Source organism: Pteropus alecto, unplaced genomic scaffold, assembly GCF_000325575.1.
Source record: "Pteropus alecto unplaced genomic scaffold, ASM32557v1 scaffold106, whole genome shotgun sequence".
Classification (NCBI taxonomy): Eukaryota; Metazoa; Chordata; class Mammalia; order Chiroptera; family Pteropodidae; genus Pteropus; species Pteropus alecto.
The window spans coordinates 18,380,431-18,408,299 of NW_006442103.1; the positions used below are offsets into that span (position 1 = coordinate 18,380,431).

At 37.1% G+C, this 27,869-nt stretch overlaps 1 protein-coding gene across 3 annotated transcripts in view; it reads left to right on the forward strand.

Annotated features, from left to right (window-relative positions):
* The first annotated feature begins 6 nt into the window (after positions 1 to 6).
* VPS45 (vacuolar protein sorting 45 homolog) overlaps positions 7 to 27,869 on the forward strand; it is a 49,105-nt gene continuing 21,242 nt past the window's right edge. For 2 of the 3 annotated variants that reach the window (XM_006919730.3, XM_015595565.2), the window contains exons 1-13: positions 7 to 182; positions 808 to 942; positions 3,186 to 3,246; positions 5,657 to 5,736; positions 7,004 to 7,072; positions 7,186 to 7,323; positions 7,745 to 7,855; positions 10,025 to 10,159; positions 10,531 to 10,644; positions 11,058 to 11,225; positions 19,119 to 19,277; positions 19,483 to 19,590; positions 20,398 to 20,519. In XM_006919730.3, the coding sequence (XP_006919792.1) occupies positions 90 to 182; positions 808 to 942; positions 3,186 to 3,246; positions 5,657 to 5,736; positions 7,004 to 7,072; positions 7,186 to 7,323; positions 7,745 to 7,855; positions 10,025 to 10,159; positions 10,531 to 10,644; positions 11,058 to 11,225; positions 19,119 to 19,277; positions 19,483 to 19,590; positions 20,398 to 20,519 (1,493 nt within the window). In that variant the 5' untranslated portion in view covers positions 7 to 89. The remainder of the gene's footprint in view (positions 183 to 807; positions 943 to 3,185; positions 3,247 to 5,656; positions 5,737 to 7,003; positions 7,073 to 7,185; positions 7,324 to 7,744; positions 7,856 to 10,024; positions 10,160 to 10,530; positions 10,645 to 11,057; positions 11,226 to 19,118; positions 19,278 to 19,482; positions 19,591 to 20,397; positions 20,520 to 27,869) is intronic. The other variant, XM_025052218.1, reaches the window with a different exon arrangement.

Consider the following 27,869-nt stretch of genomic DNA (forward strand, 5'->3'; position numbering starts at 1 on the left):
CCGGGACCCGGCCAAGGAGCCGGGGGTTCCTTTAGCAAGAAAAAAAGGGGGCGGGAAGGGCCGGGGGGCTAAGCTGTCGGCTCGCCACCATGAACGTGGTTTTCGCTGTGAAGCAGTACGTCTCCAAAATGATAGAGGACAGCGGACCCGGCATGAAAGTGCTTCTCATGGATAAGGAGACGGTGAGTTTGCTTTTGCTCAGCGTTTGTTTGTGCGGGGACCCTCCCTCACTCCCTCCCTCACAATAGCCGGTCCCATTCCTCTGCAGGATTTAGTATTGAATTAGAGATGTTTTAAATGAGGGTCAGTTCTGTGTGGCACTGAAAGGTTGTATAAAGCTTGCCAGGGAGGTGTTCGGACGAAATGGCTTTAACCACTGCCAGAGAGTTCTTCCTGCACCCGGAACGATTCCTTGGAATCAGAAATCCTTTTCTACATGTTTCTGCCAAGAAATATGCGAGACTGTGGGATGGTCCTGTTATTTCCACTCAGCGTTGTGTTTTTAAAGTAGAGCTGCTGGGGCTCGAGCTGAGATGCCACGCTATTGTTTGTTGATTACAGAATTTTAAAAAAACTCTTTAAGCTGATAGAACTTTGTTTGGTTTTGGAAAATTATGGATCGTCCATGTTCAGAGAGAGTATGTTTCATTCTGGTACCTTACCTACATGTTTGGGATGCTCAGTAAATGCTATTTACCTATGTTAGTATTTAAGTTATCCGGCTAAGTATTAACAAAAAAAAAAAATGAAGTCTTAGGTATTCTTATTTTGAACTAGCATAATATTAGTAATTCTTTTCCTTTACAGACTGGCATAGTGAGTATGGTATACACGCAATCGGAGATTCTTCAGAAGGAAGTGTACCTTTTTGAACGTATTGATTCTCCAAATCGAGAGATCATGAAACATCTAAAAGCAATTTGTTTTCTTCGACCTACGAAGGTACTGCATAAACTGAGCTGCCATCTGCCCAGGCAACCGCAAGATGCTATGATCTGAAAGCTTTACAGAGGCAAAATAAATTTGTATTATCATCACTTGTGGCATCATAATTATCCCGGTTTATCAGAGTTATAACCTCGACTTTCCTCCTTTTCATTATCTCAGTTTACTCCTTACAGCCAGTTTTTCCTTCAAGATGTCTTTTAGGTTCCCAGATACTTCCAAAGCCACTAACTGCCCTAGCAGAGACCCATGTCACTTTATTCCTGGATTAACCTCCATACCTATCACACTGAACACCATTGCCACTTAATCTTATAGACTTAGACTAATGTCTTGAGCCTATCATTTTATTCACATCTATGCTCAGGAACCTATAATGGCTCAGTTTTACTTCCATGATTATATTTAGTAACTCAGCCCTCGAAGCCCTCCTTTAACTGGTCTGGTCTGTCCCTACGCATCCAACCTCCTATGTCTTATGTCTGCTCCTCCACTACAGCCAACTTGGCCTTTTTATCACCCCTATACATGCTTGTTTCTGCCCTGTCTTTATTCCATTCCCCTAATTGGAGAATTTGATAGACTTCTGTCAGTTTTCATCCATCTTCTAAATCTAACTTGAGTCCTCATGTTAAAATCCTTAACTATTTCAGTCTTATTTTGTACATTCTCTTGCTTTATATTCATGTTCTTCAATTCCAATGTACTCTTTTACCGTGCTTGTGCGTTATGTACTTTCCAGAATACAAATCTGATCGTGTTGCCCCTACTCGAAATCCTTGAATGACTTCTCATTGCTTTTATGATAAAGACAAAACTCTTTACTGTGGCCTACAAGATCCTATCATTTCTACAGCCTCATTTCAAATGATTCTCCCTTTTGCTCTTAGCCACACTAATGTTTCATTCCATTGTGTTCCATCATGCCATAGGATCTTTGCACAAGCTCTTCTCTTTCCATGGAATTTCTTCATTTCTTCAAGCAAATCTTCCCTGGCCTCGCTGACCAGGTCAAACCCCCCTCTTATAAGCACTAACAATACCATCTTCCTCTCCCTATTGCTTGTCATGATTGAAGTGTTATACGTATTGTGTGATTAATTAATATCTGTCTCACCTACCAGTAATAAGCTCCGTGAGAGCAGAGATGGCATCTGTTTTTCACACTGTTATACCCCTAAAGCCTGCCACATAGTGGATAATAAATAGTTCCTGAATTAATGAATACGTTAATACTGTATTAGAGTAATTTCCAACTGTTTCACATTTGTAGCTCTTAGTCATGGAATTCTGAGAGGGATCTTAGAGATCCAGCTAGTCTATCATTTCCTAACATTTTTTATTAGGGAAACTCACATGCTCTCTCAAATTCAAAATATGTTCTTAACAGTTTTTCCTTAAGATTATATTATAAAGTTAATTTTTAATGTATTTTTAAATCTAAATGATAATTTTTAAAAACGTTTCCCATTTAACAAGCAATGCGCATTGTTTACCTTTAATTCTGTAAGGAAATTATGATTTTTTTAACATCCAAAAATGGTATTTTATATCATGTATAGTTTGGGAACCAAACTTATAATGAAATTTAACCATGCATTACAGTATCAAAAAAATACATAAAACCTGCATTATGTTCTCATGCAATTGGAATTCTTGTTTTGACCTAAAAATCAATTGTTGTTTATTTCTAAATTTCGTATTTTATTTTAAAATAATGTAATTATAGAAAAGGTCTTAGCCTGCTGTTTGCAAATATTGCACAAACATTACACCTGTGCAGTCTTAGGTCCCAACAAGTTAAAAGCCAAAGTGAATATAATTAACTATCTTCTCTTGAACATTGGTTTTTAAAGGACTAGCCACATTTTGGTAGTCTATAGAAGGTTTTTAATCAGATGAATACAATTTATTCATCTGATTAGACAAGGAGCTTTGAGGCAAATTTTCAGAATTATCAATTTTATGATGTATTTCAACATCTGTATCCCTTATATTTATTAATCTTAATTTGGCCAAGGTAATGCAGGTAGTTAATATTATATATGATTCCTGATCATTATATTTAATGTATGTCTTTTTTATCCCCAGCCCTCACCTCACCCTGTCAACATTCACACACTTAATCTAGACCTTAGCGACTAGTACTTTCAATAAATACTTAAAAAAAATCAAAAGATGATATTTATGACTTTTTCACTTAATCAAGTCTCATATTTTGTTTGTTCTTTCTTTTGTAGGAGAATGTAGATCATCTGATTCAGGAGCTCCGAAGACCCAAATATAGTATATATTTTATTTGTAAGTATTTTATTTCACCTATTCAATCATGTAACTATATCTTAGCTAGTGTGTTCTATTGAGCACTTCATATCACCAATAAGTTAAGTGAATCCATTACTATAAGAGTCTGTTTTTTTCAATGTCATTTCAAAGTTTTAAAAATCTTACAGCCGACATTCTATTTCAGAAAGCTATATATGTGGTTTCCTTTAATCATTAGTCACCTATGTAAAAAAATTGTTTTTACTCTACCTTTCAAAATTCTTTGTAAGTCAAAAGTTGTAAGTAGCCAGATTTCATATCCTATCTTTGCAAAAAAAAAAAAAAAAAAAGTATATACTTATTCCTATTTTATACCTTTATGAACTGAGCCATGGAAGCTGATTTATTTATTCAGAGGGAGGATATACTTGAGTTTGTTGGAAAGGCAGAGATTTACATTACATACTAGATGAAAACATTTCACTTTTCGTTGCTACTTTATGTAGTACTTGAAAGTATAAATCATCAGGTAAATATCTCTTTTGTGCATAATTTTTTTTTTGGAGGGGAGTGGAGACCTGGAAATAAACTAGGTATGTGGTTACTAGACAATTTATATGGATTTTTTTTTTTTTGATGTATTTTCCATTCTGCTTTGGAAGTTACATCCATTCTCCTCTAGATGTCATTATTGATCTTTATAGGTTAGTATAGTTTGCTTGATTTCTATTTCTAAAACCAAAGACAATACTCGGTCGGGCATTTGAGAAGTTTTAAAGCTTAGTGGAAAGCTTTGGATTTTTAGGGTTTAGACTATAGTCTACGACATGCGTACTTTCTTCAGCGTATACTATAATTTAATAATAGTAACACAAATTAACATTTATGATAAGACTTTGTACTTTATAAAGAACTTTCTTATATATTATTTCATTCAGCTCTTACAACAATCCCAAGTGGTAAAAATAGGCAGTTTTATTAGTTTCTGTGTTCCTAGTTTTTGTTTTGTTTTGTTTTGTTTTTTGGCTAATAGTCACAGGTTTTCTTTTTTAATTAAACTTTTTATTTTGAAATAATTGTAGATCGAGATTGAAATAAACTAAAGTGAGTTTATATGTAGTAATTTTATTCGTTATAAACTTTCAACACAAAACTGGCCTCCTGCTCATCTCGTTCTTTAAATAATCTTATTTTTGTATATTTTTATGTTTACTAAATATCTTGTGTAACAGGCTCTTCCCTTTATTGAGAAAATTTTTTATTATGGAAGTTTTCAAGTATGTATAAAAGTAGACAGAATAGTATTATAAATTCCAATGCACCCATCTTCCAATTTCAGCAATCACTGTGCCATGACTATACTGCCACCTGCACCCCCACCGATATTATTTTGAAGGAAATCTAAGACATTATATGATTTTATTCATAAGTATTTCTGTATGCTTCTCTAAAAGATAAGGACTCATTTTTTAAAATACTATTTTTTAAAAAAATACTATTATTACATCCAAATAATGAAAAATTATTCTTATTTTTAAATATTCACTCAACATTCACATTTAAAATTCTCGAATGTCTTTTTTTTTTACTGTTTGTTTGAATCAGGATCATAGTAAGGTCCACACATTGCTATTGGTTGATAATGTTGTTTAAGTTTCTTTACTCTTCTATAAGTTCTCTCTCCTGTGCAATTTATTTATTGAAGAAGCTACACTGTTCTGTTAAAAGTTTCCTACAACCTAGATCTTGCTGAATATATCCCTGTGGGGTAGTTTAACATGTTCTTTGCAGTTTTAAATGTTCCTCTATCTTCTAGTTTCTGTAAATTGGTACTTGGTATAGAGGCTTACTTAGATTCAGACCTGATTTCTTTGGGGCAGGAATACTTCATACGAAGTGTTATATGCTTCCACTGATCATCTCTTACTGTGATAGTCACAGTAGTTGATGCTCAATGCCTAGGTCCAGCCACTGATTCATTGGCTAATAGTCACAGGTTTTCTTTTTTTCAACCATTAGGGGTTGAAAAAAATGATGATGTTTTAATTCTATCATTATCATTCCTTCTTTATTTTTTAGCCAGATGTTTCTATAAAGAGAAGTTTCCCCTCGTTCACTATTTTGTTGTTTGGTAGTACAGTTTGTAATAAATGGATGAAAACTTACTTCTTTCCCTTTACTTGCCATTTTCAAGATAAGACTTGGTTTCCTAGCATCTTCCAATGCCTACAATAGTAATCCTTTTTTTAGTAAAGTATTATTATGAATTTATGGATTTAAACATGTTTAAACTACTCATTACAATTTGAAGGTGCTCGACTTTGACACACACCACAATATACACTAAACTTCAGTTCGTCATTACCCTTTAACTATCAGGCTTAGTTATGTCTGTTGCACAGAGATGGTCTCCTTTGAGTCAACCACAATTATATGTCTGTTTCAGATTTCAGTAATGTGATCAGCAAGAGTGATGTGAAGTCATTAGCTGAAGCTGATGAACAAGAAGTTGTGGCTGAGGTTCAGGTAAACATATTGGTCTGTTTCGGGGGTCCCCAAGCCCCAGGCCAAGGACCAGTACCGGTCCGTGGCCTGTTAAGAACCAGGCCACACAGCAGGAGGTGAGCAGTGGGAGAGCAAGAGAAGCTGCATCTGTATCTGCAGCCGCTCCCCAGCGCCAGCATCACCGCCTCAGCTCCACCCCAGATCATTAGGGATTAGACTCTCATAGGAGCGCCGGTCCCTCGTACCAAAAAGGTGGGGGACCGCTGCTAACACATCTCTTCTATTGTCCCTTTTTAAAGTTTGAGTCTAAAAATAAAGAAGATGCTGTCTCAGAAGAAGGGAGGCTGTTGATCAGACACAATAAATATTCATCACACCAGACCATACTCATATTTAGAAAGTTTGGAAGAAGTGTCAAATTGGATGGGGACAGAAGGAGTCACTGGGAATAAGGAGATTGGACTGGCACTGGATCCTACTAGATTGGTAGGAAGAGTTTCACAGGGCTGGGGACAAAGTCAGATATGTCCTAGGTTAGTTTGATGGGCTGCATTATAAGAACGTTCATGTACAGGACGACATCTGACTGGGGGAGGACAGGAAGTGGAGGGCGTGGATGAGGCTGGTTAAAGTTCCCTTTGCAGTTTTCTCACTTTGGGAATAATAAGATGATGTTTGTCATTAGGTTGAAACTTGGAAACTTCTAAGTATTTATTCTTCATACTACATAATACATCACATTAGAACATACCTTGTTACCCTTTCCGCCTTAAGCAGTTTAGTGTTCTCAAATACGTTTATCACAAACATTTGAATATGTTTATGACCTAAGTGAAAATATTTTCTTCAGGGCAGCAAATAAACAAGTTTCGGATATTCAGAAGTATGTGCTAAGTGATAAATGAATAAAAAAGGACCTATTTTAAATCATAGTCTCCCTCATGAGAACGTACTGGAAGGCAAAGTTCTTTTTCATCTGAGTATGACACCGTATATCCTATAGCAGTATTTTATTTTTGCTAATTGATAAGTGTGCGTAGAGACCTCCAGGAATATGCTTCTGCAACTTTTGTTTTGTTTTTTTAAAGATTTGTTATTATTGCTGCTGTTTTATAATTATTTTATTTATTTCCCCACATCGACTATGTTACTCAATTAGAATTGATCAATTTTTGTAAATCTTTCATATTTGCATTTCCTCAGATTTGATATCACATATGAAAATATTACTGCATGATGCAGTTGGAGTTTATGGAATGACCGAATGATCTTGATGCTTTGTTTGCAGGAATTTTATGGTGACTACATTGCTGTGAATCCACATTTGTTTTCCCTCAATATTTTGGGTTGCTGCCAGGTATGGAAGGAAAGGATTTTTTTTTTTTTTTATTGTATTTATCAGGTGGGAGTAATCAAATTTGTAAGAAAAAATTAAAATACTTTCCCTGAATATATGTTTTTAACAAAAAGGGTCGAAACTGGGATCCAGCCCAACTGTCCAGAACGACTCAAGGACTAACAGCTCTCCTTTTATCGCTGAAGAAATGTCCCATGATTCGTTATCAGCTTTCATCAGAGGCAGCAAAGAGACTTGCGGAATGTGTTAAGGTATGGCAGTCTCTGCTCCTAGTTCCAAAACATTGAGGCCATTCATTTCCTTATATTTCAGAAACTAAAGGAATATTTTACCTACAACCAAAGAAATGATGTGTTAGGTTTATGGCAAAGTAATTCAAAACCAAAAGACACAAATTAGAGCTAAACTTCATAGGTTTCATCCAAGAAATATTTCCAAGCTACTTAACTTCTTTTGATCTAGTTAAACTACTTGTAAAATAGAGTTTCAAATCCTAACTTCTTAAACAGAACACTACTGAACTTCACCAAGCTTTTGAATCTTTTTATGGAAGGCCGACGAAGGTGCAAAGAGCTGTCGTTAAATGTGATTGTTATTTATTAATCTCCTATTTATATCATCTCTATCTGCAACTGATTTGTTGACCAACCCATCTTTCCCTCTCACCCACAGCAAGTAATAACTAAAGAATATGAACTGTTCGAATTTCGACGGACTGAGGTTCCTCCACTGCTCCTTATTTTAGATCGCTGCGATGATGCCATCACCCCATTGCTAAACCAGGTGCGAACCCTTTGTTAGCATAACAGAAGGATGATTTCCAGTGGAATTCATCAACATGCAGATGCGGAAATGAGCAGCATGGTGCATGTATTTGCCTCCTATTTGCCGGTCTTGTTTTGCCTTGTATTTCCTGCTGTTTTGATATCACTATTCTTCTAGCCACAGTAATCTTTGATTCTTTCTTCTGCCTCATCCTTCCTGTCCCTTTCTGCCACCACCCACACCCCTAATCAAGGCAACTTCTAGGTTCTGTAGATTCTATTTCTCCAGTGTCCGTCTGTTCTTTTCCATTCTTTCTTCCATTACCTTGGTGAAGACCCTAATCTCTTATGGGAATACGGAAATAGTCATCTACTTAATTCCCACTTTTCATTTCTTCCCATTCTAATGAATTTCACAGACACAATGAGGTTAAATGACTTTTCCAAAAGCACAGTTCCGATCCTGTTATTCCTGGCTTAAAAATCTTCATTGGTTCCCATTTGTCCAGTGGGTTGAAAACAGACTCCTGAACTTGGCATCCAAGAGCCCTCACAGTCCAGGCCCAGCCTTGTGAAACGCACGGCTCACCACTGTGCGGATTTGCCACACCGTTTCTGCCATCAGTGCACTCATGTCGTGACCTCTGTCTAAACTCTGAAATGCTTGGAATGCCTTCTCTTCCCGACTCTGCCTATCAAAAGTCATCTTGAAAGCCACTCGAAACATCTCCTTGAAACCTTTATTCTTTCAGTCAGACATGTTCTTTTTTCCCCTGAATTACCGTGGAACTTTGTGTCTCTTATGTCTCATGCTGCTCCGGCCATGTTGCAACTTCGATTGTTTTCACTCTCCTAGGTTATACATTCTTTCAGGGCAGACTGCGTTTGTTCTTCCGCAAGTACAAGCACAGTGCCTTGCAGAGTAGATGTTTTATTAACAGTGACTTTGAATTTGTAGAGAAAGGCACAGTCTATATTTAAGTTGCTTCCCAGTTTATAATAATGTTAATGCTGGGGAAGTCTGTGGCCGTGGAATGCGACTTCTCTATGATAGAATAGCCTTGTATTCCTAAAATTCAATATAATATATGTTCACTTAAAAAAATATATAATATAAAAAATTAGAAAGAGAAATGATTGCCTATAATTCTGTTTCCCAAAGAAAAGTAACCATTCATTCAATGGATTTCGCTGAGGACCTATTATGTGCCAGGTACTGTTTTAAGTCCTGGAGATAAAAGGTTAAAAGATACCGTCTCTGCTCTCAAAGAGCTCATGGTCCAATGAAGAGAGAAGTAAACAGAAAATTTAATTATAGAGTAGGTGCTGATGGCAGTGGTGTGCGCGGGATGCTGTCTATGGAAGCATTAAAAAAAACCTCAGTTATTTCTTAATCTAGATTGCTTAAGATGAAATAATACACATATAAATAATTCTTGCATTTAGATTCTAGATTTAGAGGGTAATTTGCTGGAAAATACTTACTTTTGTCTAATGGACCTATGACTAAAAGTAACCCATTCTCCATAAATGGGGAAAAGGCAGAATTTGGGGATTTTCCTTTCCCATTTTACCAAATAAGTTCACATATGTAAGACTGGAAACCAGTCCTTCTTCACAAGTCATATTAAGTAAAAATATAAAATAAAATGAATTCAGAGGCAAGCTTCTGAATACGTGTGTTTTCATCAACTCACAAGGTTTTTTCTGATAATATTAGTGTTCCCAGGATAAATATAGTAGCACTCAAATCTGCAAGAACACACTTCTCGTGCTGCAGAAAACCACAGAAGCGCACAGGAAATGGTACAGCTCGTAGCTGCAGTACCAATATAGCCCTATCTGTGAAGCCAAAAATATACTCTTAATTCACAGGCAAAAATTGGAGCTAATGATAGATCTTATTTGTTTTCTTTTTATCAGGAATATTAATCTTGCTGCCTTTCTTCCAAAAGTGTGAAATCTAAACGTATTTTGACTTTTGGATGTTTAATCAATTAAAATGACAATTTTAATGCTTAGTATAGCACAAAATATCAATAAAATTTGAACTAAGTAGAGAATCTCCATGTAAACTAATTACTAAGAATGTTATCCGTTTTTATTGGTTTTCCTGAACATTTACTTTTTCCATGTTTTCTCAGTTACCAATTTTTTTTTTTTTTTTTGGTCATGATTCTTCATTTAGTGGACATATCAGGCCATGGTCCATGAACTACTGGGCATAAACAACAATCGGATTGACCTGTCCAGAGTGCCGGGCATCAGTAAAGACTTAAGAGAAGTGGTCCTATCTGCTGAAAATGATGAATTCTATGCTAACGTAGGTGATTTTAAAATTTTTTAATTGATTTTTATGTTAATATTAACTTGTTAAAATGAGAGCAGGTATGGGATTTCATGTGGAAGGATGATAGAGGCATTGTGTAGATAAACTGCATCTCAAGGGATGATTTTATACTTTTAAAATTAGAACCCGATTTATTGACTTCCGCCCCTTCCGTAGCCCTTTGGGAGAACAGTAATGGTGGTGTTCATCACCGGTGCCCTGGCCGATGTCCAGATATGGTCATTATGATGGAATTTTCTTGCCTTTCAATTCTAACTGCTTTCAGGAGTCGTTTTCACTTCTTTTAAATTGTCTGAAAGTCAGACTAGTTGATAGAACTATGTTTCCAACTTCCTTTTTCACAGAATATGTACCTGAACTTTGCCGAGATTGGTAGCAATATAAAGAATCTCATGGAAGACTTTCAGAAGAAGAAACCAAAAGAACAGCAAAAACTAGAATCAATAGCAGACATGAAGGTAAATTGAACATGTGCATGGATGACTAACATACAAGACTTTGGACCTATTCATGTAAGCAGCATTTCTGGCATATTCTGGGTCTGATTTCTACCTTGATTCATTTTGCTTGGTTCGAAGTTATTTTCTATAATAGTTCTCTTTAGGAAATAATATCACAAAAACTTCATAATAAGCCATATACTTCTTTCCATTCTTCAGTCATATTTGGACTATTTAAAAACCCAGTCTGCTGACATACACCGGTTCTTCTCTTTTTAGGCATGACAGAATGCCAGTAATCGAAACCCGTAGATGCCTTAGTCTGGGCAGAAGAATAATCCTTCTTTTTTTTTTTTTTTCTTCCTTCTTCATATGTGCCTATCCTTGGTCAAGAAATAACAGAACCCCAATTGATGTTTTTCCCATGGTAGGCCTTTGTCGAGAATTACCCACAGTTCAAGAAGATGTCTGGGACTGTGTCGAAGCATGTGACCGTGGTTGGGGAGCTGTCTCGGCTAGTCAGTGAGCGGAATCTGCTGGAGGTTTCGGAGGTTGAGCAAGAACTGGCCTGCCAAAATGACCATTCTAGTGCTCTCCAGGTATCTGTTTAGTCCCATTTGATGAGCACCTACTATGTGTAAGGTACTGTGCCAGGCAGAGCAAGAGATACAAAGGCAAGTAATCCTTCTTCACCAACATGGAACTTAACAGTCTACCAAGGAGTTGAGACAAGGACACAAATTTATGTTTTTTAAGATAGCTACATGATAAGAGCCACAGGAGAAAAATAATGTGCAATTCCAAAGGGTCCAGGCAGTTAACTGAGTATTTAGGAGGGCCGCCTAGTCTACTAGAAAGAACACTAGACTAAAATCGGAAGATCTGGATTTTAGCGTTTGGTTTACCACTTACTGGCTTTGTGACCTGGAGCTGTTGGCTTAATCTCTAAGCCAGTTCCTCATTTGTAAAATAGATATAATAATGATATTTATTTCACAGAGTTATTAGGAAGATTTTAAAGGATATAATTATATTAAAATGCATTATATAAGTATTTTTACTATTGAACATCTGCTTTTCATTCCAAACATGTGAATGCCTGCTATATGTACATACACGTGAGGGTCTAGAGATACAAAGATGAATAAGATACCATCCTTTCTCTCAAAGAGCTTACACTATAGTCAGAGAGAAAGAAATTTAAACCAGGAATTATAATACCATGCATAAGTGCTATTTTAGAGGTATTTCCAAAGAGAAATGGAAATACAAAAGAAGGACAACTGTTCTCTCTAAGGATGAAACTTCTTAGAGCCTTTTAGAGAAGATGACATTAGACTTGGGTCTGGACAAATAATTAAGTAGGAGGAATGCACCAATCAGAGAAAAGGGCGGGGGGAATTCTTGGCAGAGAGAATGCAGGCATGGGGATGTAAATAAATAAGTAAAATGAAGGAAGCAGAATAATTCAGTGTAACTGGTGCAGAGTACGAGATGAGAAGTTGTCTTAGACGAGCCAGAAAGACATACTGGGGCCAGGTTATGGCCTTGACAGGAGGTTGGGCTTTCATCTTAAAATAATGGGAACTGCCAGAGAATTTTAGAAGAAAAGTGACATAAGCAGACCCTGGCCTCAAGAAATTTACAGTTTAGTTGAAGAGACAAAACTAAAGCACAAGAAACAATTAGGCAGTGTTTCTAGAAAATATTTAATCAAGTCAAAATTGTGATACTGTAATACGATTGGAGGTTATTGGGGACAGTTTCTTAGAGAAGGTGATGGACCATAAGGAATGAATAGAATCCGGAGGAGGATTTCAGTCAGGGATAACAGCAAAAGCAAAGCTGCAGAAGTATGCAGAAAATAATAAATAGTTTGACCCGTTGAGAGTGGGTGTGAAAGAGAATAGGAGATAACATTGAATTGGTAAACAGGACCAGTTTATGAAGAAGCTTATTAAGAGGAATTTGTACTTGCTGAGAGAGGCAGAGAGATCCATCGTAGGGTCTTATATAGAAAGTTGATGTGATGAAAGCAGTATTTTAGGAAATTTAATCTAGTTAGGATGCTTTGGAGGTGAAAAAACTGGTCAGTGAGGCTAGTAGACTCATAGCATTAACAGTAAAAATGAATAGGAAGGACAAATCCGAGACACATTTCAGAAGGAGAAAACAACAATTTCGTGACAGTTTGGATATAAAGATAACAAGACGGAACGAATCAGATCATTCCAAGGTTCCTGAGACATGACAAAACGTGGCATCACTGACAATGAGTAACCTGAGAATAAACGGCCTTTAGGAGACAGCCATTTCTAAGCCACTTATTATAAGGAGCATATTTCCTAATTAATAAGGACCCAATATTCTAAAACTTAGCCTCTTTCTTTCCCTGCTGCAGTTCTCCTTCACTTTATAAAACAAAGCCAGCATGGTATAATGGAAACAACACAGGCTTTGGAGCCAGACTGTCCTGGCTCACAGCCTGTTTCTACATACCAAAGTTTTCTTTGGGAAAATGGTTTACTTTGCCCAATCCTCAGGGGTAATGATTTCAAACTTTTAAATTATGAGAATTCGATGAAATATGGAAAATTCTTCATATGTGATGGGTTCTTTGTAAATGTTGGTTTCCTTCCTCTAAGAATAATTTTTTAAATATATGGTACAACCAGAAGACAACAATCCACCGCCTGGCATTGCTCTAGTTATACCAGCTTCTTTACTGGGATTTATAGTTATAGTTGTTGGTTTTTAATTTTTTTAAATGTTTATCAAGATTTCCTCTGAAAACACCATTATTTTGAAAATCATAAAGATGCTATTTGCTTCCATCGTCACTTTTGATTTTATACCTGTGTTCTTAAATCTTCACAGAAAACTTTATTATTTTATTATTATTTATTATTTTTTAATTGTTTTAAATTCAGATTCTCTTAAATAGATAATGATAGTACTCGGTGAAAAATATACAGTTAAAACTGTCTCTTACTAGTTTCACATGCATCCTTGCACGTATTCTGTGTATGTGAAAGCCTGTACGAGTGTCTTCTTCTCTTTTTATCATAGTGTACACATAGTTCTGCATTTACTTTCTCACTTAACCATGTATCTCAGAGACTGTTTCAGATCAGAACCTAAAGACTCAGTCTTCTGGATCACTAAATAGCATTGCTCTGTGAAGATGTATCACAATCTACTTAACTGGACCAACTTACTTTAAACAACACTACTAAAGACAGTTAAGAGTTATTTTGTAGACCTAATAGAATTATTTTATTTTTTCAATAAAATAAGTTTTCTCTTATTAAATGAAAACAAAATTTAATCCTACATCTAAATTTAAATTTCCACATGTTTCTTTATCATTTTATTTTCCCTTTAAAACAATAGAACCAAACTTAATCATTACCCAATTTTACTATCTTTATTTGTATCTCTCTACCATATGGAAAGCAGTTAGAAAAAGTTACTGTAATGCCTTGCCTGAAATCTTATTTTTTGTTTACTCTAAAAGAAAGATAGTGCTTTTAAAATATGAGTTCCATTTGTGATATACTGTATATTTTATATTTTAAAAAGTTATCTTTTGAAGGTTTTCTTGCCCGTGGTCTTAGGGTTTTACACTGAGCAGTTGATTTGGGCTCCCCCATTATAAAGGATTTCTTTGGCAACGTGATTTAAATAGTCTATAAAGGAAACTTTTGTCTGATAATGAGTAGATGCCAGGGGCCTGACCCCTCGATGGGTTGGAGCATTCCTTGGCTTGACCTTAGATGATAATTCATCATGAAGCCATGAATTGAGGTTTTTTTGAGTAGAGATGAAGTTTGCTTTATTGAATAGTAACTGTGACATGAGGGAAAAAAGCTTGTATGTTGCCAAAAATTAACCTGTAAATTGCTGCCACTTCTAACCAGGTATTCTACAGGCTAACAAAAATTTGATTTAAAAAGAATTTCACTAGAACCAAACTGCAGTCTACTGCCATTGAAATATATCCGTAGCTTCGGGAAAGATTCGCTTGATTAGTAAGGAAGACGTTTTTCATACGGTGAACAGATCATCTTCGGAAAGTAAACAATATCCTCTTCGTGTTGTCACCACAGCTTTTCACTTGGAAAGAGAAACTAGTCTATTTTATATCCTTCTTTCCTGACCTTGGAGAAAAGACCTCAGATCATTCTATTAACACATTAGTAAAGACTCAATAAATATTTGTTAGAAAATGAAGAGAAAGTTCTATTTGAAGCGGCATGGAGTAGTGGCGAAGAGCTTCAGTTTGAAAATTATTCTTAATCACTGAAGTCTTACTCTTTTTGTCTAAAAAATGAGGAAAAATAACTGTGCTAGTTCAAAGATTTTTGTGAGGCTACAATGAGCCAATACATGTAAAGCACTTAACATGGTACCTTATGACATTCAACAAATATTAACGGTCACCATTATCAATATTGTTATTTGATGGTACATTCTGTTTTCTTTATGGCACCCAGGACATGTGTTTTTAGGCCACTCGTGACCTTGGATCTCTCCCTGATTCCAGAAGGTTTTTGTTGTTATTGTTTTGCTTTGTTTTGTTTTGTTTTTTGTTTCTCATTAAAATCATAAAAAAATTGCTGGGGACGCATAGAGCTGACAATTTTACTTTCATCAATTAAGAGTAAAAATGATCCTTCTCTCTCTAAACCAGTGTTTAACCAGTGTTTCAGAAACAGTACTGAACAGCAGAAGATCTAGAGCAAAGCTCGATTTTATGTTGACTAGTCATTAAGAAAAATAATACTGCCTCAAATTTATTTACCAGTCAGTATAGTTGGGTGCTGCCTACTTCCTATCATCTTTCCTAGATAAAGTCTTTACAGTCCCATAACCCTGTTCTCTCGAACAGTTAGAATAGACTCATTTTTTTTTTTTTATCATGTCTGCATGTTGAAGGCTTCTGCCAATTCCATCTTGCTGTTCTAATCTTTTGGCTTATAATGCTGTTCATTGACTTACTACATTATCTACAACATGATAACAGATAACAAAGTAGAGATCCTGTCATTTAAGTTTAAATTAAAGCAAAAAATAGAAACTATCTCTCTCTAGTTGCTGACTTCATCTGTAATTTTACAATGATTTAAAATGTAGGTATGTCATTATAAAAGTATTTTCTTCTTGTGCTGCTTCATCATAGTTTTGGGAGAAGAAAACAAAAAAATAGTCATCCCAAAACAATAGAAGAATCTCTAAATATCAGAAAAGAATTGTTTTTAATTGAACTCTTTTGAGTGACTGTTAGCTCCTTTTTGAAACTTGACCTTCAAGGACAGTGTTTTTTGCTCTTCTTTGCCTATTCCTTGATTTGACCTATATGAATGTTAGAATTCAGTGGAAGGTTTTTGAATCTTATAAACAGAGAAAAGTTTTCTGTTTTGTTCTTTATTCAGTCATTGTTATTATGTGATACTATGTTTCTCTCTTGATAGTCTCAAGGCTTATGGAAATTTTAATACGAGAAACCAAGAAGTTTATTATATCATTTAGTCATAATTCCAAAATGTAAATACCACCATATAGCACATAGCCGCTATGTAATTAGAAATCTCTCAGATTCTTTTTCTCCTCTTCTCGGGCTAGTACCCTGCAATCTCAATATAATGCATGCCATTGTGAGCCAAGTTGATGAGTCAAGTAGCCACGAGGGAAATAGTTTAAAAGTAAGTCAAAGAATAACATGGGAACCAGGAAGACAAAAATACCTTTCTTCTTTAAGGACTTACGTAGCTGAAAGATAAGAAAGAAAGCCTGTGCCTACAAGATTCTTGTCATGATGAAATATATCAATCTAGCCAGAATACTGACCTAAGCCATGGCTCAAAAGTAAGCAAAGTAGTCTACTCAGAGTCATCTCGGACCAGCTCTGCACCAGGTCCTCAACAGAAAGTAAGACTCAAGCCTGGGACTCTAAATACCAGTATCAGATCTCAAGGAATAGAAGTAAATTCTTTAATGGGAGACAACCAAGTGAAGATACAAGCGAAGGCAGAAAGGAGAGAGGGTTAAAGCTGATTGCTGCACAGTCTGTCCCCGTGCCAGTTTTGTGGGTTTGTGGTTACTTGAGTATCTCAGATTTGCTTAAAAGTACAGGGATGGGTCAGCTAGAAATTGAGTAGATGTAAGGTTAAAAAGGGCGACTGCAAGAGCAGGAAATGAAACGTGCCTGTAAGAAACGTGACAACATAGATCCCAGATAGATGTTTCAAACTTACGCCAAGTTAACTGACATACATATGAAATTGTGTGTTTTTACTTCATAATAATTTATACCCTGAAATTTCTTCATATTATAGTAGAAACTAGTGGAACATTTGAACAGCTACTCTAAATAGGTCGTATTCCATGCCTGCTCTGTGGAAAAGGTACCACAAAATGAAGAAAAGTAAGGACGTTCTTACGACTGCAGGGTTTAAATCTGTAGAAGAGAAATGTCTTCCTTTCTGATTCCATATGGATGATGGTAGTGAAGCGTTCACGCAGAAAAGCAACAACAGGGACCCCATTCGGAACTTCCTACCTGAGAGTTGCCTGGTAGTCCCCCATTAGTGGGAACAGAAGAGCTCCTGGCATTGGAGCTGGTCGCTGCGAGGTACCGAGAGGATAGTGGATGTGAAAGCACCTTGTAAGATGTGAAATGCCATACAGATGGGAGTTATGTCCTCAGAATCCCGTGCCCTCCAAGGCTCTTGCAATCTTTCAGTCCAACCCATTTCTTTCTGATTTCCATATTCCTATTAATAGCATCTCCTCTTTCAGTCTATCAGACTAATTCCAACATTCTTTAGAGTATTTTGCAAATGTCACCTCCTCCAAGAAGTCTTTCTTGATTCCTCAGCAACCAAATATACTTTGCTTTGTCCCCTCCCCCCCATTGCACTGATTTTCAGTTTTTGATTTTTGTTTTATTTTTTGTGTATCTTACGTTTCTGTTATAATACCACATATGTTTTCTGAAAAACCTCATATTCTGCAAAATCATGCACTAAAAATAAAGGTTATGGGAAAATAGGGTTATAAGCAGATAGCTTAAAATCTATATAACTAAAAAAAAATCTATATAACATTGTATGCAGAGTCCAATAAAAATAATAACAGGCCTAATAAAAATACTAGCAGAGTTATATCTCCACTGTCACTTGTCCATAGAAACACTCAGTCCATCCTTTGTGGCCTTATTCCTGAGGCTCGTGTTTTATTCATCAAGATATAAGGTCTCAAGAACATTGCTTCTCATGGAGCCTAGTTTCATCAAAATTAAAAATACAATATGGGGATAGCAATCAGTTTTTGGTTGTTTTGTTTTGCTTTTTAATGCAGAGAAATACTTTGCATCCTTTTCATTTACATTTGTCCTTCCCCCAGATAGCTTTGTATAGTGGAAAGTACAGAGGTTCTTAAAACTGCAAAATCAGCTACTTCTTGCAGAAAACATTTCTGTAGGATTTTCATCTTTTTTTCTTAATATATTGGTAAAGTTTTGTCTTTAAAGAGGAAGCTCGTCCCTGGTCTCTTCTAAGTATTAACATGCTGGAAAAGTTATGTATAAACCAGTATGCCTTCTGTGTTAAACCGACGCCATTCCCGTATTCATCAACCTCATAGAGCTGAAGTGCATTCAGGAAGCAGCCTTTTTAGCACAATGGGCTACACCTGTTTCACTCCCTTGTCTGTGAACTCTGTGAAGACAGAAACTGTCCCTAACTCATCAGTGTATCCCCTCCAGGGCCTGGCCTAGTGCCTTATGCCCAGGGGAGAGCTCAAAAAGTATTTGTTGGCTTGAATTAATTTGTTCTGCACAATAAATATAAATCTTCACATTATGGAAGTCCCTTCATGTGAGGGTTGACAAAACCCAAACATGAGTTCATCTAGCTTCCTCTGCGGGTCCGTTCCGGCCCTCTTCCATATGCTGTTTACATACTCATATCCCGGTAGACAACACTGAGACATATTGTTACATCTGATGCATCTTGGAGATTAAGCCAGTCCTTTGTAAAATTCTACAACTCATCTCCATTTCACTGGCCAGTCGCTCACACTAAAAGGAAGCACCAGAGTTTTTGAGTCAACTGGTCAGTTCTACTGAAGCAGTAGAAATAGTATACATTGTTCTTGTTTCAGCGAGGAAATTTCAACCTTCCCTACATGGGACCCTGGACCATCTCCACAAAGGAAAGGAAGAAAAGGAAAGAACTATCCAGAGCTAAATTCGTTTTTGTCCTAAAGCAATTATGATGGGAATTTATTTCATTATTTAGTTCTTATCTAAGGCAAAAGGCATCTAATTGTGGTTGAAACAGTTGCCGAACCTGTGACCACACATCGCCATAGTAGTAACTTAGGAACGCAGACACATTACCACCGTTCAATAATTATGAGATCTGCGGTATTGTACCACATCACTCAGGAATGGGGGATAGATATCAGTTCTCTCTCTCTTCCCCCAGAATGTAAAGAGGCTCCTGCAGAACCCCAAAGTGACGGAGTTCGATGCTGCCCGCCTGGTGATGCTTTATGCTCTACATTACGAGCGACATAGCAGCAACAGCCTACCAGGACTGATAATGGACCTCAGAAATAAAGGTGTTTCTGAGAAATATCGAAAGGTAACCAAGTTTAAGTGTTAATCCCACCAATCAGGAAACAACTTTGTTATTATGTTCTTACTCAGACAATACATCATACTGTTTTTATTCACGTAAATGTATAATTCTGTTCTCTCATGTCTCGATTTCTTTAATAAAGTTATTTTCTTATGAAATGAGTTTCCTGATCCCCAAGTAATAAGAAGTTGTTTCTCTTTTTTTATAGCTCGTGTCTGCAGTTGTTGAATATGGGGGTAAACGGGTCAGAGGAAGTGACCTCTTTAGCCCCAAAGATGCCGTGGCCATTACCAAACAGTTCCTCAAAGGACTGAAGGTATGACATCTCTGTGCTGCCCTGAGTGAGCGAAATCGAAGCCCCTGCGGCTGAGTGAGTAAATCCGGTCTTCAAAGCAGCTTCCGAATTGCTGCTGACTTAGTACTGTGTCAGTTAAGTGAAACTAAAGCTGACGTCCTCATGAAAGCTTTTCCTGTAAGTGCTTTCTATATTGGAGCAGCAGCAGCATTGGACCAAATAGCTGAGCAGAGAATAATGAGATATTTCCAGGAAATACCCAAGAATGAAAAGGTAGACAGTTCTGTTAGTCATTGTTATTTTACTGCATTTGTTTCTAGTTAAAGATTTGTTAGGTAGGTTTGCTTTGAAGGAAAATAAAGATGAAGCAAACAATTGTAGATCTTTTAAAAATACCTATTTTCTTAAAATGGTCAAAGATTAGTCTTAATCTGCTAGCCTTTCTTATGTTGCTGAAATTTTCCCATTTTCCTGAGTGCGTCTAGTCTCCTTTTCTACATAATCTTTTTTTTTGTTTGTTTATTCTACCATCATATAACATTTTCACAAAAGGATGAGGGTCAGTGAAGAGATGATAAAGGATTTAAGCAATTCCATTTAAAAAATTCCTTTATAACAGGTAGCCTTAAATTATAGTCTTATTATGGGATTGGAACACTTCTAATTGATGCAAATAATTTTTTAAATTATTTAACCATAAAATTTTCCTCAAATTCCTATCCCATGAAACCTCTATTGAGTGCATGTCCTTTTCTGATAAGAATATCATAAACCGTTATATTGCAAGTTTCTCAAAAATGTCATAAGAACCATTTTCCCCTGTCTTAGGGAATAGAAAATGTGTATACTCAGCATCAACCTTTCCTACATGAGACCCTGGACCATCTCATCAAAGGAAAGCTTAAAGAAAACCTGTACCCTTATCTAGGCCCCAGCACACTCAGAGACAGGTAAGATATAAAGATATTAATAATAAAAACCAGAAACACTAAGAAAATAGTAAATTCAGAGTAACGTAAGGGACTACAATTACAATTGTGTTGTTCAACCCCTCCTTGCCCTGTTGTTTCAGTTCTAAGGTTCTTTTGGTTTTACACACATCAAGAGTAGATGTACATTTGCTTGCTGAACTTGAAACATTACTTCTTTTGGAATAAAGAAACGGGTGTTTTGGAGCACTCCAAATACTTATATTCTGTCCTTTACTATCGGACCAGTTTGCTTATGCCATTTAAGGTACAGTTCCATGGCATCTAGCATTTGGAGTTTCAAACATTAAAGCCAAAAATAGATTTGCTGCTTGATTGCTAGCCAGAGCAGGTTGTTACTATTTTTGGTAAGGACTAGACTTTGCCAAATGTGGCCAGCATACAAACTGAGACCTAATTAAGAAAGGCCATTTGTTACACAGAAGAAAAGGCTGGCTTTCTTTTTTGGGTATTAACTAAAGGAAGGAATTATCATTTTAATCTAGTGGTTTGTTAGTTTTAATAAAAACAAAACTCGTCCCTGAAATTTTAAATATATACAAATTCTACCTAGTTATAAATCAGATTTTTGTGTATTTTTTATTGGGACCACATGTTATAAAGAGCTTAAGTATGTAGCTAAATCCTACTGGATCGATTGATGTGAGAATTGTTACAGTTGGTATAATTCTTCTATAATTTCAGTTTATCATAATCTAAGAGCCTTGGAAGAATAATGTTTTATAAATATAATGAATTTCTGAAATGAGGAAAATATTTTGAGGTACATAGATGACTCTTTTATGTGATAAAGTACATTTTTTCACTTTGTTCCTTTAAAAAAAAAAACTCTGTAATTTGGTAACAGAACAGGAAAAATATCTTTTAAAAAATCCAAGGTCGAGAGGCAGAACTTCCGGGGTCAAATCCAGAGAGAGCATTCATTCAGATAAACTGTTCAAGGACCTTGATATCAGTGTTCCAAAATATCAGCTACGGGGGAAGAATGAAAACCAGCCCAAAGCTGTTCACCCATCTTAGAGGCTTTTTGAAAAACAGCATAACTCTATTAAATAGCCTTCTAATTGCTAAGATTAAAAAAAAAGTAAAAATATTAATTTTCTTATGAATTTCATATAAGAGTTACAGAAGAAGAAATTAGCTATTTATTGTTAAAGGGACACCATACCAGCGGTCCCCAAGCTTTTTGGCACCAGGGACCGGTGCTCCTATGAGAATCTAACGCCTGATGATCTGAGGCAGAGCCGAGGTGATGCTGGTGCTGGGGAGCAGCTGCGAGTACATATGAAGCTTCTGCTCGCTCACCCAACGCTCACCTCCTGCTGTGCGGCCCGGTTTCTAACAGGCCACGGACCGGTACCAGTGCTGGTCCATGGACCAGTGTTTGGGGATCCCTGCCATAGACCACCGGAAGAGTTCATTGTGTGTAATTAGTCCATGACAGCAAACCTTTCTAATTTGGGTGATTCACTTTTCCAAACAAAGCTCAAAATGATGCACTTCCAACAAAATGCACAGTTATCGGCTGTCAGTATCCGTTAGCATTTGTCACTGTTGCCTAAATAAATATACAACTAATAATTCAATGGCTTCATCCTTTTACATAACAGATGTTTCTCGAGTGTCTTAAATATGTCGAGAACTGTTGTAGGTGCTGGTGAAATGGAAGTGAGGACAGACGGGTGTCTGCCCTCAAGGGACTCACGTGAAGGAGACAGACAGGAAACAAGTGAGCGAATAAAGGGTATAATTTGAATGAGATAAGTACTGTTGAGGAAATAAATAGGGTAATAAGCTACAAAGTAACTTCGTAGAGGTGGGGAGGGCTGCTTTAGATGGAGAGGGCCTCTCTGAGGAAGCGATATTTAAGATGAGTTTTGAATTACAAGAAAGAGCCAATCACATAACAATGAGGGAAAAAGCATCCCACGCAGAGGGCACGCCAGAGCAAAGGCCTTGAGGAAAGAGAGCACTTGGCAAGTTCATGGAGCAAAAAAAAAAAAAAACAACCCAGTGTGGTTGGAGCGCAGCGAGTAAGGAGGAAATAAGAAGTTGAAAACTTAAGTAGATGCTGGATCACATAGGGTCATATAGGCTTTTTTTTTTAATGTCATAGGAAGCCACAGAAGAGCTTTAAGCATGTAAGCGACATAAACTGAATTATGTATTGAAAGATTGTCTTGTGGGGAGAATGCATTGAAGGCAAAAACAGAAGCAGGGAGACCACTTAGGAGGAGGCTACGATAGTCCAGGTAAGAAATGAAAGTGGTCTGGAAAGGAGGCTGGCGGGACGGTAGAATCAGCAGACTTATGAAACGGAGTAGACTGATGGGACAAGGGTAAGAGAGAAGTCAAGAATAACGCTCAGGTTGGGGGGAAATCGAGAGTTGTGTTGTTAAGTTGCAGATGTCTGTTGGATCACCAAGTGGAAATGTTAGATACTGAATAGGGAGCCAATAGGATTGTGATGATATTTAAAGCCTTGGGACTAGATAAGATCACTTAGGAACAGAGCACAGACAGAAAAAAGAAGAGAGCCCAGGACCAACCACTGAATAGAGGATGTGGGGCCAGAAATGGACACTGAGGAGGGGACCGGACGGTGGGAGGAAAGCCAGGAGGGCATGGTGTCATAAAGACCGAGGAGCGAGTGGTAACCTGAGTCCAGTCTACTGAGAGGTGAAGACAGTGAAGCATCCATCAGATTTGGGAACATGAAGGTCTTTGGTGACCTTATTCCCCAGTTTCAGTGGGGTTGTAAATCTAATTTCAGAGGGTCACAGGATATAAGATAAAATTGAGATGACAGATGTATACAACACTTTTAAGAAGCTTTGTGTGAAGGGGTTAGAGAAATTGGATGGTAGCTAGATGAGATGGTGGGCACTAGGGAGAGAGGGATTCTAGAGCATACGTGTAATCTGATGAGAATTACCCTAAAGAGGGAGGAATAGATAATTCAGAAGAGAAGGAAGAAGAGGGCAGAAGTGAAGTCTTTAGGGGACCCAGAGCACACGCGGAGGAGCCCTTGATAGGAGCTGAGGCACCTCCCTCATTTTAAGTTTGATGGTGAGAACATGGGGCCATCTTGTCTAATTGATTCTACTTTCTCAGTGAAACATGATGCCAAGTTATCAGCTAAGGTAGCAGGTTAAAGAGAAAACATTGTGAAATTGTCATCTTGTAGGCTAGAAATCAAATCTACTAGGGAAACGTAAGCAGGACTTCTAGGCGAGATTGAGTGCCCATTAGACTTTTGTGGTCATTGATTTAAAATACAACCCATGAGCCTAGTTGTGTAGTTTTTCTCCAGCAACTTCTAGCTTAACTAGATTAAATGAGGAGAAGGCTGACAGTTTGGGTCCAACCAGGACTTGGGGGAATGAAAACAAGAAGAGTGTCCTAGAGAGCGGAAAAGTATTGTCGAGTGGGCTAGAGGTCCTGACGAGCTCAGAGACTTATTGCAGTAGCGGTGTCAGTATAAGTGAATTAGGCAGTTCTTGGAGAAAGATCTTGAATTCAGGATTTCACAGCACAGGTACTTGTAATGAAGAGTTTGTTATAATCATGGGTGTTGGTGGTTGTGAGTGATGGCAGAACAGGTCGGTGTGGGTGAGGAGACCAGGCTGTGAGGTGAGTGATCCACATTAATGTTAAAGCCACTGAAAACCTTGAAAGGCGCAGGAGTGAAAAGGAGAACAGTAAAGCGGAGCTGAAGTCTTTGGGGAATAAGAGTGACCGGGAAAGGAGGTCGGGAGGAAACGGTGCGCTGCGCACTCCTAAGACAGTGGACACTTTGAAGGAGGCAAAGAAGTGGTTAGGGGTCCACAGCGCGGAGCACAGCGCCTGCCCTGCCTAACGCAGGGATACCGCACAGGACGTGAAAGGCCTACTACGCAACCCTACTCCTAAAAGCCGGCCGTACAGATGTACTTGCACAAGCCCACAGAGACACAGAAACAAGGATATGCCCCAAAACACTATTTGTAATAGAGAAAAAAAATGGAAATAAGCGAAATATCCATCAAGAGAAAACTGGTTACCTAAATTACAGTATAATACTATGCATTCTTCTTTAAAAATGGCATAAGTTTTCGTGGGATAATATCAAAACTTTCTAAGATACAGTGGATAGAAAAGCAAGATGCTATAATATCCCTTTTGTGTAAAAAAAACTATGTAAACATAAATGTAATTATATACATATGTGTATATAAATAAGCTTCTATATATACATAACATGTGTATTATATATGCATGCATTATATGTTTATATATACACTAAATAGTTCTGAAAGAATGAACTAGAAATTGTTAATGGTGGCTACCTCTGGCTATCGAGACAGTCCTTCACATTCAATATTAAGTATTGTAATCTTGAAGTAAGAACTGTGTTTTGTTAATATTTGAGTTTTCACAATATTAAACACAGTGCTTTACAAATAGTTGTTCAAAAGATACTTGTCAAATTTCTTACGTAGGCATTTATAGCAGTTGATGTAAGATTTACAGTTGGAAAATTTAAACTGGAGAATAAATTTGGTTGCTGTTACCAAAATATCTAGATTTGCAGTTCGCAGTAACCCTGTGCAGTATTTTGTTCTGCGTCCACTTGGCCCACTCTCGGCTCTAGCCATTGTCTTGGCTCTGGATCATCAACACGGCGAGTCATTGATTTTAGTCATCTTTATGATAACTTGTCTCATCATGTCTCGCCATGATAGAATTTCTTGGTTTTGTTATTATTGTAATATTAGAAAGTATCAAAGGAGATGTGGCAAGAACACAATTTTGCAAAACCAGGAACACTTGTAGAAATGTTTTAGCCCTTAGCTATTAAATTAGTGGTTAACCTATTTGGCAGTGTAACTGTATCCACAAATTGGGTTTGAGTTTTCCCTTGCAGATGGGACTCCCACATACCCTATTTATCAGGCTAATTTTTTTTCTCACTCCAGAATTGCTCCTTGTCCCTGACAAAGACAAGCAGCTTTAACATTTGGTGAGAAAAATGGAGCTTTCTAGTCTTGCATTCCAGAATCGGTTAATTCAAGAAGAACGTACTTTTTCATGTTTACACGAATTTAGTAGAATCTTGTTGCAGCAGCTTATTTTTGCTTCTATAAAAGCAGCGGTCCTTTTTCATTGGCCTTTTTTTTTCTACAGTAAATGCTCATAAGGTCTTTACCGTCTGTAAGTATATTCAAAAATTTGAATTTTAGCCATAAGCGTAATGGTCCACAAAGTAGATAAAATAGAGCCTCTTAAAAGCTTAAGTTTTTCTGCTCAACTCATCTATGTATAGAAGTGATGATTTCCAGAAATACTATATGTGAAAAAATTTTGTTTATCTCTCTAATAAAATAAGATGGAAATTGGTTAGGTTCTCAAGGTGTCCTTGTGTATCTATATACAGCATGAACTGGCTGCTGTTTCCTAATGTTGCCTGTCTGCATTAATTAATGCTTGTGGTTGCTATGGTGAATCACAGAGCACAGGAAGATGTGTACAAAGAATTGAACTTGCGTATTCTACTTAGCTTCAACCATCATAAAAATGTTTTGCTATATATTTTACCATTGACCTCATCAGAACATCTACTTTTAAAATTCACCAGAGAAAGGAATGAAAAGGAAAAATGTCAGGGATTTTCTTTTTTCATCGATGTTCTCAAGCCAGCTTGAATAAGTAGTAGGAGGCTCAGGAAAACATTTATTAATGTTTTCATAACCAAATGTGGCATCATCATCTTTGTTAGGTACACAGTTGAGTTGAGCTTTAAGAGCCTACCCCTGTCACTAGGTTCTGTCCTTACAGTAATATAACACCCACAGTTACCATCCGTGACATTTTCTTCCCCCTCCAGTAACACAAAAATGCTCTGGCACCCTGAAATTACCAGACTGAAGGACAGCGTTCTCTGGCTACCCCAGAAACCCGCTTGACTTTATTTCTTCCTAGTTCTTGTCTTTCTTTCCCATAACAGCCAGATGTACTCCCGAAGCAGGTGATGGGCAGAGGGCAGCTATGGAGAAGCAACGTCATTTCCAGGGTGATCCTCATTAGTCTGCTCAGCTGCTGCTTAAATTGACTCACCAGATCAGGAGCTCAGAACAAAAGTGTTACTGTCTGGTTCCTCTCCTCGATCACTGTACCCTGGCAGGGAAGAAACTTCCCTCCCTTCTTAATGAGATGATCTGTGTGATGATCTGTGAGTAGTTTCTCAAGATAAACTGTATAACAGGTCTCAGGCTTAAGTTGTCCCTCACGTAAAAAGCACTGCATGTGGAATCTTACTGTAAAAAATACTCATTTTCTGAAAATATAATTTAATTTGAGTTTTGAGGATTTTATTATTCTCGAACATTTTAACTGATTTTTTTGTTTTTGTTTTTGTTTGTTTTTGGTTTTGGTTTTTTCCTGTTTTACACCTAGGCTGACCCCTACATGGTTATACATAGACCAAACTATTGGTAGAGTGTCCTCTATCTCCTTGGTGGCACATTCTTGTACCATTGGATTTCTTCCCCCCACAGAACTCATTCTTTACATCCTTTAATGAATATCAAACCACAGCGTGTTTTTGTCTTAAGTAAGTGTTGCTTTCTTCTCATTCTTAAATATCTATACCTCGTCACCAAAACCAAGAAATTCAGAGTTATCATGGACTCTTCCTGTATGCTCATCTTCCACACTTAATCACTGACCGAACAGTGAAGAGTCTACATTTTTTGTCTTCTGTATCCAGTCCCTCCTCTTTACTCCTGGTATTTCTTTAGTTTGTCTTTCATTATATCTTCCCACAAGTGTTTAACAGTAGCCTTTTGTCCTCCAGTTTTTCCCACCAGCAACCTCCAGTTCATCGTAACAAAGCTGCCAAAATTATCCTTCAAAAAAGCAAATCTGGTCATGGTAACCTGTTAAAACCCTTCGGTGATTCCACCGTGGCCTGTAAGATTCACGGCCTTCTGTCGTCTGGCTTCTGTTTACTTCTCTCTCTTTCTTTCACTATGTCCCCAACTTACAATCTTCGCTCCAGCCATAAAAGAAGAATTAGGATGACTCCAAAGTTTTTAACCTAAGCAATTGAAAGAGTAGAGTGACCATCAACTAAGATGAGGAAACCTATATGTGGAACAAGCCTGGGTGAGAAGATAGGGACTCGAACATGTTGAATTGAGAAATATATTAAATATCCAAGTAGAAATGTCAAGTGGACAGATATTTAAGTCTGGCATTTAGAAGAGTGGTCTGGACTGGAGATGGAGATTTGGAAGTCATCAGCAGATAGGTATTCAGTTGACCCTTGAA